The sequence below is a fragment of the Sciurus vulgaris genome, assembly GCF_902686455.1.
Source record: "Sciurus vulgaris genome assembly, chromosome: 15".
Classification (NCBI taxonomy): domain Eukaryota; kingdom Metazoa; phylum Chordata; class Mammalia; order Rodentia; family Sciuridae; genus Sciurus; species Sciurus vulgaris.
In genome coordinates, this window is record NC_136476.1 from 4325539 (window position 1) to 4340177 (window position 14639).

General features: G+C 34.7%; 1 protein-coding gene across 4 annotated transcripts in view; it reads left to right on the forward strand.

The window, feature by feature from the left end:
- The window catches only part of KIF27 (kinesin family member 27), an 86372-nt gene that overhangs the window by 58555 nt on the left and 13178 nt on the right, over positions 1–14639 (forward strand). For all 4 annotated transcript variants that reach the window (XM_079112299.1, XM_079112300.1, XM_079112298.1 and 1 more), the window contains 5 exons: positions 1521–1634; positions 2161–2337; positions 6602–6817; positions 12593–12799; positions 14426–14624. In XM_079112299.1, the coding sequence (XP_078968425.1) occupies positions 1521–1634; positions 2161–2337; positions 6602–6817; positions 12593–12799; positions 14426–14624 (913 nt within the window). The remainder of the gene's footprint in view (positions 1–1520; positions 1635–2160; positions 2338–6601; positions 6818–12592; positions 12800–14425; positions 14625–14639) is intronic.

Sequence of the window (14639 nt, forward strand, 5' to 3'; positions counted from 1 at the left end):
CTGTCTAGCTTGCTACTCCAGGGGCCTGGGTTTACCCTCAGTTTGGGGGCCTGTTCCCCATAATGACTGACATGTATTGGTCTCTCAACTCAATATCCATGCCACATGAGACCAAGGAGACTAATTAGTCTCTTTCCTAACCACATGTCTATGCTGTCTCAGTGAGGCTGGGCAATCCCACATGGGTATGGAGCCTCTGCACTGCTATCTTTCTCTCTCCCCCATGAGTTTAGGGCCCCTTTCTGATAATCTTTACTTATTATTCCCTTTTGGAGCCAAAACGCAGAGAGAGGACATTTGGGACACAGATCTTTATTACTGTTTTCTTCTTTCTGCCATTCCCAAGGCTGAAAAGTGCTAGTTTATCCTTTTATTTCCTATTTATGCTTCTGAAATTACCTGTGGAAAAGGTACAGTTTTCATTTCATTACAAATTTGTCCCAGCCCAATACTTTTACTAGATATGCATTAGTAGAAAATTGAAATAAAAGTCATGTGTGTGTGTGTGTGTTTTACTGAGGATTAAACCCAGGGCTTCACGCATGCTAGGCAAGTGTTCTACCACTGAATTACATACCTAGTCCTTTTTAAATTTTGTTTTGAAACAGGTCTTGCTAAGTTGCCCAGGCTGGTCTTGATCTTGCAGTCCTCTTTACTTGGCCCCCTGAGCAGGAGGCTATTTTAAAAAATTATTGGAGTCAATAGACATAAAATAGTCCTGTCAAATTGCTATCCATAAGTTTCTAAACACTTACTTTCAATTTCTCTATCTAGACCAGTAACAAACAGTATGCAGACTGGACTGCCTACCATGGCTGCCTCTTTGGTTCCTGCCAGACTTTAGTGGTGGGCAGCAACAGCATCTCTAAATCCAAGGGAGGACCATGAACATTGGGCCTCTTGACTTAACCCTAAAGATATAGATAGAAAGCTAAAGGAATTTGGAAAATACTCTTCACAGGCCCATGATCTGTCTTGCAAGACTATTCTTAGGCTGCAGACTCCCATTTTTGAGCACCTTATATATTACTTGCATATTAATTTTCTTCTGCACTTCTACTGTAATTAATTCTAATATGCCCACAGCAGACAGCTTGTTTTGGGTGGACTAACTATGAAGGTCATGAGCTCAGAAAGGCAAGGAAAAGAGCACATTGATAAATTTCAGACTTACCTCTGTTACACTAATTTGTAACCCTCATAAAGAATGGGGGGAAATGGTCAGTTTTGTTACTAAACCCTGATTTTTGCAGTTAGATTTATTGCCTCAGTAAAAGTTAAAATTATTTTCTTTTCAAATAGCCTCACTAGCTCATTTTCTCTCCTTTTGCAACTAGGAAAGTAAATACTAATAATATCATTCTTGGGCTGGGGCGTATCTCAGTGGGAGTGTGTGTATGTAAGCATGTGCAAGATTCTGGGTTCAAGCCCCAGCATCAAAAGAAAAAAAATTATTGTCTGCATATTTAATGATAGGTAGTAAAAGTGATAAGGTTTTAAAAAATATTTTTTCTTTACAGGAACTACAGTTAAAAACAGAACAGGAAGAAAGTCTAAAACTGAAAATTGAGGACCTTGATGCATTTCACTTGAAAAGAAGAAAAGGTTCTTTTGGAAGTATAGACCAATTCCAGGTTTGTCATTTCTATTTAGTGTTTCTAGTTTCAGTTCAGTTTTTTTTTTCGGTTGTGGGGTGCGTGTTACTGGGAATGATTGAACTCAGGGGCACTTAACCCTTTTCTCAGCCCTTTTTAAAAATTTTATTTTGAGACAGGGTCTAAGTTGCTGAGTCTGGTCTCGAACTTGTGATCCTCTTGCTTCAGCCTCACAAGTCACTGGAATTACAGGTGTGCACCACCACACCCAACTCCCAGTGTGTTCTTAATAAAAGTAAAGGATTTTGTCAGCCCTTTCTTTGTCAGGCTAAAATATCCCAGACTTTTTAAGATGTTTGGAGAATAAATTTTTAATATCTTATAAAACAATACAGCAACATGTTGACTAGAACCACTTACTTCTTAGGGTTTCAGACAGGAACATGTGTTTACTGACAGTCTTTAATGTGCATTTCAGAGGTTTCAGCAAATCTGAAATTACATTTTTACCATGTGATTTTTATGGCAAAAGGAATGATAATATTTCTTTGTAATTTCCATCTAGAAATTGGATGAACAAAAGAAATGGTTAGATGAAGAAGTAGAGAAAGTTCTGAACCAACGCCAAGTATTAGAAGAGCTGGAAGAAGACTTAAAGAAACGGGAAGCCATAGTTTCTAAGAAGGAGGCCCTACTACAGGAGAAGAGTCTCCTGGAAAATAAGAAGTTGAGATCTAGTCAGGTATTCTATTTCATTTGTTAGTTGATTCTGGTTCTAGGATTCTTTTTCTCTAAAAGGTGAACCATACCATTGTAAAGTTGGAAACTAAAATAAATTATTCTTATTTTCAGTGTACTTTGCTACTACTTATCAAATGACCTTCACCAGAATCTACTGCAATTTTGGAGCAAATGTTTAATGTTATTAGAAAATGTGATTTATTATTAACTTTTTTATTGTGGTAAAATAATACTGAACATGAAATTTACCATTTTAACTACTTTTAAGATAGTAGAGGCATTAATTACATCCACAATATTGTAGGACCATCACCACTATTTCCAAAACTTGATTCCATCAAACAGAAATTCTATAACCATTAAGCAATAACTAACTCCCCACTTCCCTTCTTCCCAGTTCCTGGTAATCTCTATCGGTGATTTTAGTGGGTGTTTTAAATAAATCATACCATTTGATGTTTGATAGCGAACTTTGAAAATTTGGAAAAATAGTCTTGAAATCTCTAGTTGTTATTACTACCCAAAGTTAGAGTTTTGCAGGGTTCCTATAAAAGAAAGATTTGTATAATGAAGATTTATTTATTTTCTAGTTTATAAAGATTTGGGAACCTTTATAAGAATATTTCCTGCAGGACTTGGATTTTATGAGCTACTTAAATAAATAGTTTTATTAGTGAATTTGCCTCAGTTTCAACTTCAAATAATTGTGGAGGAAGCAGAAGGACCAGAAACTATTTTTTGATCTGTTGATACTTATTTTTAACCACAGCATTTTCAAATGAAGGTGGTGGGCTAGAGTTGTGGCTCAGTGGTAGAGCACTTGCGTAGCATGCATGAGGCACTGGCTTTGATTCTCAGCACTGCATATAAATAAATTTAAAAAAAGGCCCATCGAGGGCTGGGCTGGAGTTGTGGCTCAGTGGTAGAGCACTTGCCTACTATGTGTGAGGCACTGGGGCTCATTCTCAGCACCACATATAAATATTTGAGTAAAATAAAGATCTGTCAACATCTAAAAAATTTTCAAAAAAGGTCCATTGACAATTAAAAAAATATATACATATATATAAAAGAGGGTGACTTGTCCATGTATGAAGCCAGTCTTGGGTCTGGGGTCAATCTTCACACTCATGAAACTTAAGCATCTAGGCCAGTAGGATATGAGTTGATGGTGGTGTTTGACCTCTCCACATTGATATAACAGTTAGTAATAGGGACCTGTACTTACCTCTGCTTTGTGCTCCCTTTCCCAGTCTATGTTGAATTAGCTTTTAGCCTTAGGCCACTCAACACAGGATTGGGGTGGCTCTTCCAACCAGCCTGCTTGCTGGTACTATATCCAAGTAACTTGCTAAACCTGGCTGTCAGGGTCGAGTTGTAAAATCTATCCCTCAAAACATGAAAATAATAGCAAAAGATTAACAAATTAAATCTCAGGTGAGTAATGGAAGAAAATTACCTGGATCTTTATGATATGTTCTGCATGAAAAGAGGAGGAAAATTTTTAAAGGAGATAGAAAATATTTTCCCTAACATAAGTTTACCTGGTAACACAGAAAAATAAATGAAAACATTTGTTTTTTGTTTTCAGTGAGATGTAATATTTAGGAAGCAAGAACATAATGAGATAAGTAGGAAGCATAAATAAATGAAAGTCACAATAAAGCAAAGCAAAATTGACTTTTTGAAAATTTCTTTAATGAAACAGAAGCTTGTGACTATTACTCTGTTGCATTGTTTTCTGAACAAAAGGAATACAAAGATTACATCTTTTTCAGTGCTTAAGAAATAGTTATAAGACTTAATTATAAGGGCTGGGGTTGTAGCTCAGTGGTAGAGCACTTGCCTAGGACATGTAAGGCACTGGGTTCAATCCTCAGCACCACATAAAAATAAATAAATAAAATAAAGGTATTGTATCCATCTACATCTAAAAAAATTTTTTAAAGGAGACGATTATATGCATTTCAGACAAGGAACATGATGGACTGAACATACATATTAACCCACTAAAAGAACAGAAAGAGAAATATATTCACATTATCTACAAATTTAATTCAAAACAGATCTTTCAGTACTGGTAGGATTGTAAAATGATACAAGTACTTTAGATAACCATCTGTAGTTCCTCAAAAGGTTAAATATTAGAGGTAGTATGTGACCCAGAAATTCCACTCCTAGATGTACAAACAAGATAAATGAAAGCCTATGTCCATACAGAAGCTCTAACGTGAATGTTCATAGCAACATTATTCATAATGGCTAAAAAATGAAAACAATACAGATGTTCATCATCTGATGAATGGATAAACAGTCTGTGATCTATTCATACAGTGGATTATTATTTGGCAACTTAAAGTAGTTAAGCACTAACACCAGCTACAACATGAATGAACCTTAAAAACACTGTAGATGAAATAAACCAGTCATAATAGACCACCATTGTATAATATCATTTTATATCGGTTATCCAGAATAGGCTATTTCATAGAGATAGAAAGTAGAATAGTGGTTGCCTAGGTAGGTAAGGGATTGGGGAGGCAATGGAATGACTACTAATGGGTATAGAGTTTCTTTTGGAGGGGGTGATGAAAATGTGCTAAAATTGATTATGGTTGCAAAACTGTGCATTTAATAAAACACATTTATACACATTAAATAGATGAGAACAGTATGGCATGTGAATTATATCTTATTAAAACTGTTATTCAGAAAAAAACTGTAAAGAGAGTAGAGGAGTACCAGAGAACAAGGATTAAAAAAAAAGTCTGTGTGATGGGAAGCAGATAGATAAGTATTTATTCACTTAGTAGAACAGAAGATGCTACAGAGCAGAGTACATAGAGAAAAACACAAATGAGGGCCAAACCTTTAGCTTTAGCTTTTTAAAAAAATAACAACTATATTGAGATATAATTCACATATAATATCAAAAAGACTCAAATGAACAGGCTAAGATTTTCATAAGGCAGAAATGAGGCATAGGATAGAAACAGGGTGTAGTCAAAGAAAATGTTCTTTTTGATCTAGGACAAGATGATTTATTTTCTGAAGATTGAGCCAGGCACAGCTGAGGTTCAGTATCAATCAGAATACTCCAAACAGGAAATAAATGCAAGCTCTACATATGAATTCTGAGACATGCGTTTCCTGATCCCTACTTGGATCCCTAAATGCTGGTAGTATACTTCCCAATGGGAGATCAGGAGGATAGAGGCCCCAGGAAAATTGCTGCTGGAAAAGAGTAGTCTGAAAAGATTTCCTGATAAGTTTGATCAAATAAAGAGTGTAGAGAGGAATTTTGTACTTTTACTGGAGAAGAATTAGTTATAAGGTACAAAAAATTTTATCAAATGGAAGTATGATCATTTTAATATTTAGTTCAACTGTGAAGCCATGAATTCATAATGAAGTTAATGATAGTCACAAAATCATAAAGAGGTAATTAAATATTGGTTTAACTCAAAGCTTTAATATAATTTACATTGGGAAAATGAAGGTGGAGAAGAAGTAGAGAAGAGGAGGTGTAAGAGTGCTAAATCCCATAATATACACATAGTAGGCAATATCTCAAATTTATGTTACTTAGAAATATGGACATAAATACCAGAAGAACTGCTAAAAATGGTTGAAGGAGGCTGTTTCTGGGGTGTGGGCCACAGGTGAAAGGTTGGGACAGGGGACTCCTTTTTTAAAATGATAAATTTTTTGATAGTATACATATGTAATATATTATAAACCATATGACAGCAGTATATGTGTCTGTATTTACATATGTATGTATATACATATAATTACTATAATAAAAATATTTTACAAGTTTTTTTGAATTAAGCTATAATGAACATCTCCATAAATCTGACCAGATTTCTCCATATTTTCTGATCAGAATGAAATAAGAATAAAAACAAATTGTATGTTTAAACACACCAAATCTCAACTTCTAAGAAATTATAGAACTTCTGCAATATAAGAGATCAAGGAAGAAAAGTTCAATTTAGAAAATAATAAAAAAAAGAAAAATACTACTTGTCAAAACCTAACCAAGGTATTCTTGGTAGTAAATCCATTTTTTTTTAAAGGCATTCAATTTAAGATTTTAGAAAATGACCCTCCAAAAGAAAATCCATGGGAGAAAATAACGGGAAAGCTAAAAATGTATTCATCTAGTAATTTCTCTATTTTTCCTACTTAGTGGATTTCCTACATAGTGTGGATTTCTAGTAACTGTTTTTGGGGGTATCTGGTGGGTTGTGTCCTTTTAGGCCTTAAACACAGACAGTTTGAAAATATCAAGTCGCCTGAACTTGTTGGACCAAGAGTTGTGTGAAAAGAGTGTTCAACTCCAGAGCAGCTCAGCTGAGGAGAAAATAAAGATTTCAGAACAAGTTCAAGCCCTCCAGAAAGAAAAGGATCAGCTCCAGAGTCGAAGAAACAGTGTGGATGAAAAAGTTAAAAATGGTAGAGTGCTATCACCGGAAGTAAGTCAGTATTGTTTGGAACTGGAGGTGCTGTATAATGATGAATGACTTGGATGATTTCCTTGGTCTCTGTCAAACAATCATAAAAACGATAAATCTGGTAAACTTTGCTTCCTTGAGACTTTGTCAGCTGTAATATGTTCATCTGGCATCTGTTTGGCACCATAAATCATGCTTGACAAGAGACAGATGTTCTTACGTTCCATGCATGTGCCCTTTCCTGGCATTGCCAGGCTTTAGGAAACTAGTATTGTCCTTGAGTGTGATCTTCTCAGCTGGGGTTTTTAATCCAAAATTACAGAACACAAAACATAATTTGAGGGACTCTTTTCTCAGTTGTTCCAAGAAGGGCACCTACCTTCTCTCTATGAATCTAAATGATGGTAGGACATTAAGGGTTAATTCTTAAAGATACGTAACAGTGAATCCCACTATTAGAAAAGTAATTAATCCCACTATTATATATCTAATTATAATGCATCAGTAAAAAATTTTTAAAAAATAAAAACAAAGGTTAATTTTTTTCTATGGAAGCTTGGTTGAGAAAGGCCTGATGTTTGGGAGCATATTCCACACTGTGTCTAGACAAATAGACACAAAAAATTCAAATCCTAGTAAAATATCTTTTGCTATAGTTTCCATTTAGGAGAACATTATGGCTCCTCTCACCTTTTTAAAAAAACATTATATGAAAGATGATTCATTCATTGACTATCAAATTGTCACAGTCTGTTATCTTTTTTTAAATAGTACTGTGAGAATTGAACCCAGGGGCATTCTTATTACTCAACTACATCCCCAATCCTTTTTCTTTTTTTAGCAGTGCTGGAGGATTTAAACCCGGGGCCTTGTGCTTGCAAGGGAAACACTCTACCAACTTAGCTATATCCCCAGCCCATCCCCAACCCTTTTTTAATTTTTTGTTTTGAGACAGGGTCTCACTAAGGCTCAGTCTCTCAAATAGGTGGGATTACAGGCATGTGCCACCACACCTGGCTAGACTAATATCTTTTTTAAAAACTTTATTTCAGCTGGTATGATCCCTGTACCTTACTTTATTAGACAGAGGTGAATTTTTGAGGCTGGATTTTCTCTGCAATTATTTTTTAAATATTTTTTTGGTTGTAGATGGACGCAATACTTTATTCATTTTTATGTGGTGGTGAGGATCTAACCCATTGCCCTCACATGTGCTCTACCACTGAGCCACAACACAAGCCCTCTGCAGTTATTTATTGTTGATGTCCTGCCATTACCAAAGCAAGAGAAAATTATTAGAAGAATATAAGTTGCTGGAAATTACATGCTTTGTTGACTTTTTTCATGTTTTTAGATTGGGGGCAAGAGAGAGGAAGTTAAGGGGACTAGTGAAGAAGAAAACAGGAGGAAGGACAGCATGAAATTAGATTATTGTTCACTGAATTGATGCAAGGAATTGAAGACTAACTTGATTGGGAGCTCAGTGCAGCTGAAGGAACATTATCTATTTCTACTGCCCTGTTTTATAACTTACCTTGGGTAGCTATGCAGAGGCTCACAGAACCCAGCTGTCCTCCTAAGCTGTTAAATTGGAGCCATAGATTTGAAAGTATGAGAGCAAAGTATGCAGCAAAACATTAAGTATTTAAGGAATTTTGCCAGTTCATGACTACTAGTAGGCCCTATGAAGGAAACAAGAAAAGTATCATGCTTCCCTTGAGAAATTCATAAAGAGATAGAAATATAATAAATACAGGAAAAACTCTCCCGAGGTAGAAATCTAAGAAAATGTTAAATTCCAAAGAACATAAAAAAGCATGTTATGGATTATGTGGTTAAGCTGTCCTCATTACATTATTTATGAAAAGTAGTGCAGTGATGGTTTGTGAGAAGATGCATCAAGGCAGTCTTGGTGGATCTTGAGCTGGATTATAAAAAACATGACATACTATGAGATATAAGAGAGAACATTGTTAAATAGGACATAGTGATGAGAATAAGCAAATTATGTTTGCAGAAGGATAGAAGTCTGTTACCTAGAAACATTGAGGCTTTTATTTCATGTGAAGTTCTGTAACAAAACTATTTATTACTATGTGGTGAAAATATAGCACCATTCATAATAAGTAATTAGCAGCCACTCTAGATTAGTTGGAGGGAACAATGAGCCTCTCACAATTGTCAGGGTTCCATTTAGTCTTGTGAGCTCCTGTATACCTTTCCCTCACATGGTTGTTCTCCTTAGTGTAGCTCTGAAGTTGACTCTGCTCTCATCACTATTTGAAATCAAGATTAATATTCCCAAATAGAACTATCAGTAGCAGATAACTAGAAACATGAGCTTCTAAAGTTACATAAGACATCATTAAAATCTAGGTGGAATGGTTTGCTATCTACTTGCTTAAAATTATTTTCTCTTTCTACAATAAATTAAAAATTTTTTTTCTAATTGTATTACTTTACTAATAGATCACAGTATTAATAGAGGATTACCCAACAACAATTTACAAGGACAGATCACTTCCCTTTTTTTTGGATGAAATTCAGAAACTAAAATTTTAAAAAAGAATATATGAACTCTAGTTTTCTGTTTTATTTGATATATATTTATTCTTATTTATGTGGAATGGTATTATAATTCAGTACACAAATCCACCGTGCAATTATCAGATCAATATAATTAGCATTTACATCTCCTCAAATATTATCATATCTCTTCCTTCGAATTATGGGTAATAATTGTTGTAGGCTAGGTATCATACTGTATTAAGGAAAATTAGAACTAATTCCCCCATCTAACTGTATTTTGGTATCTGTTAATCAACTCTATCCTACATACCCTTCCTAGCATATAGTGATTGTTTACTGAATGTTCTATTTCTTATGATCAGTTTTTCAGTTTCCACAAATGAATGTGAACATTCAGTATTCATCTTTCTGTCCTTGGCTTATTTCACCTAATGTCCTCTAGTTCCATCCGTGTTGCCACAGATGGCAGGATAAACTCCAGTTTTCTTTTTCTTTTTTTCTTTTTTTTTTTTTTTGTGGTACCAGGGATTGAACCCAGGGGCACTTAACCACGGAGCCACATCCCCAGCCCTTTAATAAAAAATATTTTATTTAGGGGCTGAGGATGTAGCTCAGTTGGTAGAGCGCTTGTCTTGCAAGCACAAGGCCCTGGGTTCAATCCCCAGTACCGCAAAAAAAAAAAAAAAGGAAAAAAAATTTTATTTAGAAACAGGGTCTTGCTAAGTTGCTTAGGGCCTTACTAAATTGCTAAAGCTGGCTTTGAACTTGAGATCCTCCTGCCTCAGTCTCCTAAGCTGGGATTACAGGCATGCACCACTACCACTCCTGGCAACTCCGGTTTTCTAATAGTAAAGAGCTGTTTGTTACGTACTAAGAAATGGAATAAGGGAAGAAAAGTATAAGAACTATTATATTTATTTCATCTTTTAAACATTTAATTCCATGTTTTATGCTTAGAACATTCATTTAATTTATAGAGAAAGATACATATATGCATTGCTTATCAAAAGTTTTTGTTAGCTTTTTGTTTTGTTTTCTGCTGATAGGCATGTGTGATCCAGAATGTTTAGAGACCACTACTTTAGGTCCTTGTTGCTTGTCCCCGGACTAGCAGCAACAGCTTCACCTGGGGGAGCCTCTTTGAAGTGCAGATCCTCAGTCCACACCCAGATCTACTGAATCAGAATTTGTATTGTAACAGGCCCTTTAAGTTTGAAAAGCAATGTACTTTGTAAAGTGAAGTTAACTCTTTAGTAATTTGTGGTTTGTGTTATGGTACATTTTCATCCCAGAACAGTTTCTCATGGTCATTTATCTTGCCAACCAACCTACACCTTTGCTGAGTTAGAGAAAACCATTAACACTTACGTGCTACAGGCTTAATGGAGTGTGCTACCCTCACATTTCTGTAGTCATACTACTTTATATTAGCTCTGCATTTCCTTAACTTAGTTCCAAAACTAGAAACTAAATTTGCACTAATTTATCCTCAGCTTTGTATGAAGGCAAAGTCTTTTAACATTTGTATTTGGTAAAATATAATCACAGTATGAATTTAAAAGTCAAATATATCCTTTGGATAATTCACTCATAGTTCATAGTTTCTGAAAGGTACATAAGTATGTCATTATTTAAAGTTTTCTTTCTTCATCTTAAAAAAGGTGAATATTATTTTGTTCCTTTTGGAGCAGTTATGAAATCATCAAATTCCTGATGGTTAGTGATTACAAGAGAAAGAGAATGGATATTGGAATTTTTTTGCTGGAAGAGTTTATAAAATGGCTTTTAAAAATAAGTATTATCTGGGCTGGGATTGCAGTGCAGTATTAGAGCACTTGCCAAGCACGTGTGAGGCACTGGGTTCAATTCTCAGCACCATACATAAATAAATAAAATAAAGGTCCATTGATGACTTAAAAAAAAAAAAAGTATTATCAACCTCCCACTATATTAGGTTATTATATGCCTATTTCTTGAATTTCCAAAAATATAGACCGGAAATACACACATTTTTTTCTTTTGGGATGCTGAGGGGTGAAGTAGGAAAAAAAAACCCAAAATATATGAAAATATATTTTTTCCTCTCCATTAACTCATTCTGTAGACACTTCCTGAGTTTAAACCATGAGGTAGGGTACTGTGCTCAGAGTAAGGATACTAGTATGGATGGGCCAATCTGCCCTCGTGAAATTTAGTTTATAGAATTTGATCTCTACAACAGGTATAAGAATACAGAAACATCTGGGTCTCACAAATCTGAAATAATTTTCTACCAGAAATTTGGATTCCCTCCACCCCTAATAACTTGTATTTGGATAATTCAAAGAACTGAACAATTTTCTTGAGAGGGAGTCATCTTTTTTTTTTTTTTCCTACAAAGAAAAGCTCTGATATGTGAAAAAATATATGCTGCCTATGCTGCCACCATTTTTAATGCCTGGATTTTTCCTTTTTTTTTTTTTTTTTTTTTTTTTTTTTTTTGGGTGCTGGGGATCGAACCCAGGGCCTTGTGCTTACAAGACAAGCACTCTACCGACTGAGCTATCTCCCCAGCCCTGGATTTTTCCTTTTAATATTTCATAGGCATCTTATGAAATGTTTCATGTCCTTAAATCTTTAGTACTTTTCTTAAGTCATACTTTCGTCCTCCCTCCAGAGACTTTCCTCTGATTCCTAATTCTTTTTCAGAACTAGGAATTGAACTCAGGGCCTTGCACATGCTAGGCAAGTGCTGTACCACTGAGCTAATCCCCAACTATTCCTAGTTCTTAATACTTTATTCTAAATATATTTATTTCTCTCCTAGCAGTATATTATTTAAAAAAAAATAGGTCATTTTAATAGGTCTAGAGAGACAGCAGGGGTCTCTAGATCTCACTAGTGACAATACATGTAAAATACACTTTAGGAATTGTGGAGGAAGATGACAGTGCTGCTAATTCTGTGGACTAAGATCTTCTATCTTATTCCTTGGCTTAGGTGATTTACACTTGTTGTATGACCTTGGAATGTTGCAGAACTCACCTAAACAATTCCATTTTATTATACAAGGTTGATTATAAAGACTCAATGATTATATGTTTTACACACACGCACACACACAGTATCGTATGGCATAACAAAACTCAAAACATTTTATTAAAATATATAGTAAAAGAGTGGTAATGTCCATTAAACTCAAATAGCATAGTAAAATCTGAGTAGATGACAAAGTCCAGGTTTTAGTATTTCATTTTAAATGAGTGATTTCTGTTATATTTTATCTAGGAAGAACATGTTCTTTTCCAACTTGAAGAAGGGATTGAAGCTTTGGAAGCTGCAATCGAATACAAAAATGAAAGTATCCAGAGTCGCCAGAATTTGCTTAGAGCATCACTCCAAAATCTCTCTCATAGTGAAGCAAATGTCTTAGAAAAATTAACCTGCCTGAATCCTGTTGAAATTAGAGCTATTCTTTTCCGATATTTTAATAAGGTATTGTTTTGGAAGAACAGTATTTATCTTATCAATAGGGGACAAGATGCTCCTCAGATTTATGTTGAATTTTTAAAGAAACTGAAAGACTTAACGATTTGACGGTGTAATTACAAATTTAAGCATGATTTCTCTTTATAGTCATGAATTTTGTCATCTGAAACTTTGTGATTATCCAAATTGTAAGTATACCTTTGTGAGGTGCTTATAGTTATAGGGCCTTTCAATAGAAGGCCTCGTTGATATAGTTTTTAAAACCAAACTTCCTTATTATTTCTTGGTTCTAGATTTGAATGTTGCTATGCAGCATTCCTGAAAAATAAAGGGCTCTCCAAGTTTTAATTCCTTCATTGCTATAGGGAAAGGTAAACCTGTACTTTCTCGAATAATGTGTGAGTTGAAATGGAGATGAAGTGGTGCATCAATGGCAAAGACAAAAATAGATTTTATTAACCTGAATGTGCTTAAATCAATTAAAATATTTTATATGAATTGGACAGTTTACTGATCCAGAGATGTTTCATAGCATTCAGAACCATATACATCATTTCTCTAATATCTTTACCATTTAAAGATAAATATTTCAGGGCTGGGGATATAGCTCAGTGGTAGAGCACTTGCCTAGCATGCACAAAGCCCTTGGTTCAAATCTCCAGAACTGCATAAATAAATAAATAAATAAATAGATAGATAGATAAATAAATAAATAGTATGACATGTTAAACAACTAAACAACTCAGCTCTCAACAGTCTGTTCAGTTTATGGGAATATCAGATAGTTGATGAACATAAAACATTGAAGTTTTTATAAGTTCTAATTAAATGAAATAAAGATGAAAAAATGAAAATGTTACATAAATTACTTTTTGGATAATCAGTATTAAACTATTGTTACTGATAAGAGTGTATTCTATTTTTGCGTGTTTGGAGGGCAGAAAAATGGTGGAGGACTATCCTAGGCTATCCATGAAGCAAGGGTTCTTACCCAAGATACTCTAGCCAAGATCAGTGGATTTTCTGATCCTTTGTAGAAATGAGTATTGTTCTGATGAGGAACAATAGATTATTGACAACTTCTGTGACACGTCGTGTCTTAGGTGTTTTTACTTCATATCAACAAAGAACGTAACAGATGAAATATAGACCTGAAACTGAATGTCTGTGTTATGGTTTAAAAATTGTCACTTATAACATCCATTTTGGAGTTAAAGTAGGGAATTAAGAAGTTTTGAAGGGGTGATTATTAGAGCAATATTATATTGAAAATGAAAGTATTACCAATTCAGAATTTCAACAAATTTAAAAGACTATTAGATTATTTTGTGGGTATGTTATAAAGTAGTTGCCGAGGGACCCAGTATGTTACGAAGCACTTACACTATGGAGATTAAAGAAGCTCATCTTTGGGGCTGTGGTTGTGGCTCAGTGGTAGCATGCTCGCCTAGTGCACGTGAGGCCCTGGGTTTGATCCTCAGCACCACATAAAATGAAGGTACTATGTCCACCTACAAATAAAAAATATATTTTAAAAAAAGAGGCTCATCTTTATGTAACCAAAGAAAAGTAGATTAATCTATTGTGTTAGGCTATCTCAAACACAAAAAGTCAAAAAAATGTCTTTGTTAGGTGGTTAATTTGCGAGAAGCTGAACGTAAGCAACAGTTACAGAATGAAGAAATTAAAATGAAGGTTCTGGAACGGGATAATATGGTTCGTGAGTTGGAATCTGCATTGGAACATCTGAAATTGCAGTGTGACCGGAGACTGACCCTCCTGCAAAAGGAACATGAGCAAAAGGTGCAGTTGCTGTTACGTCATTTCAAAGGTAACTACTTTTTTT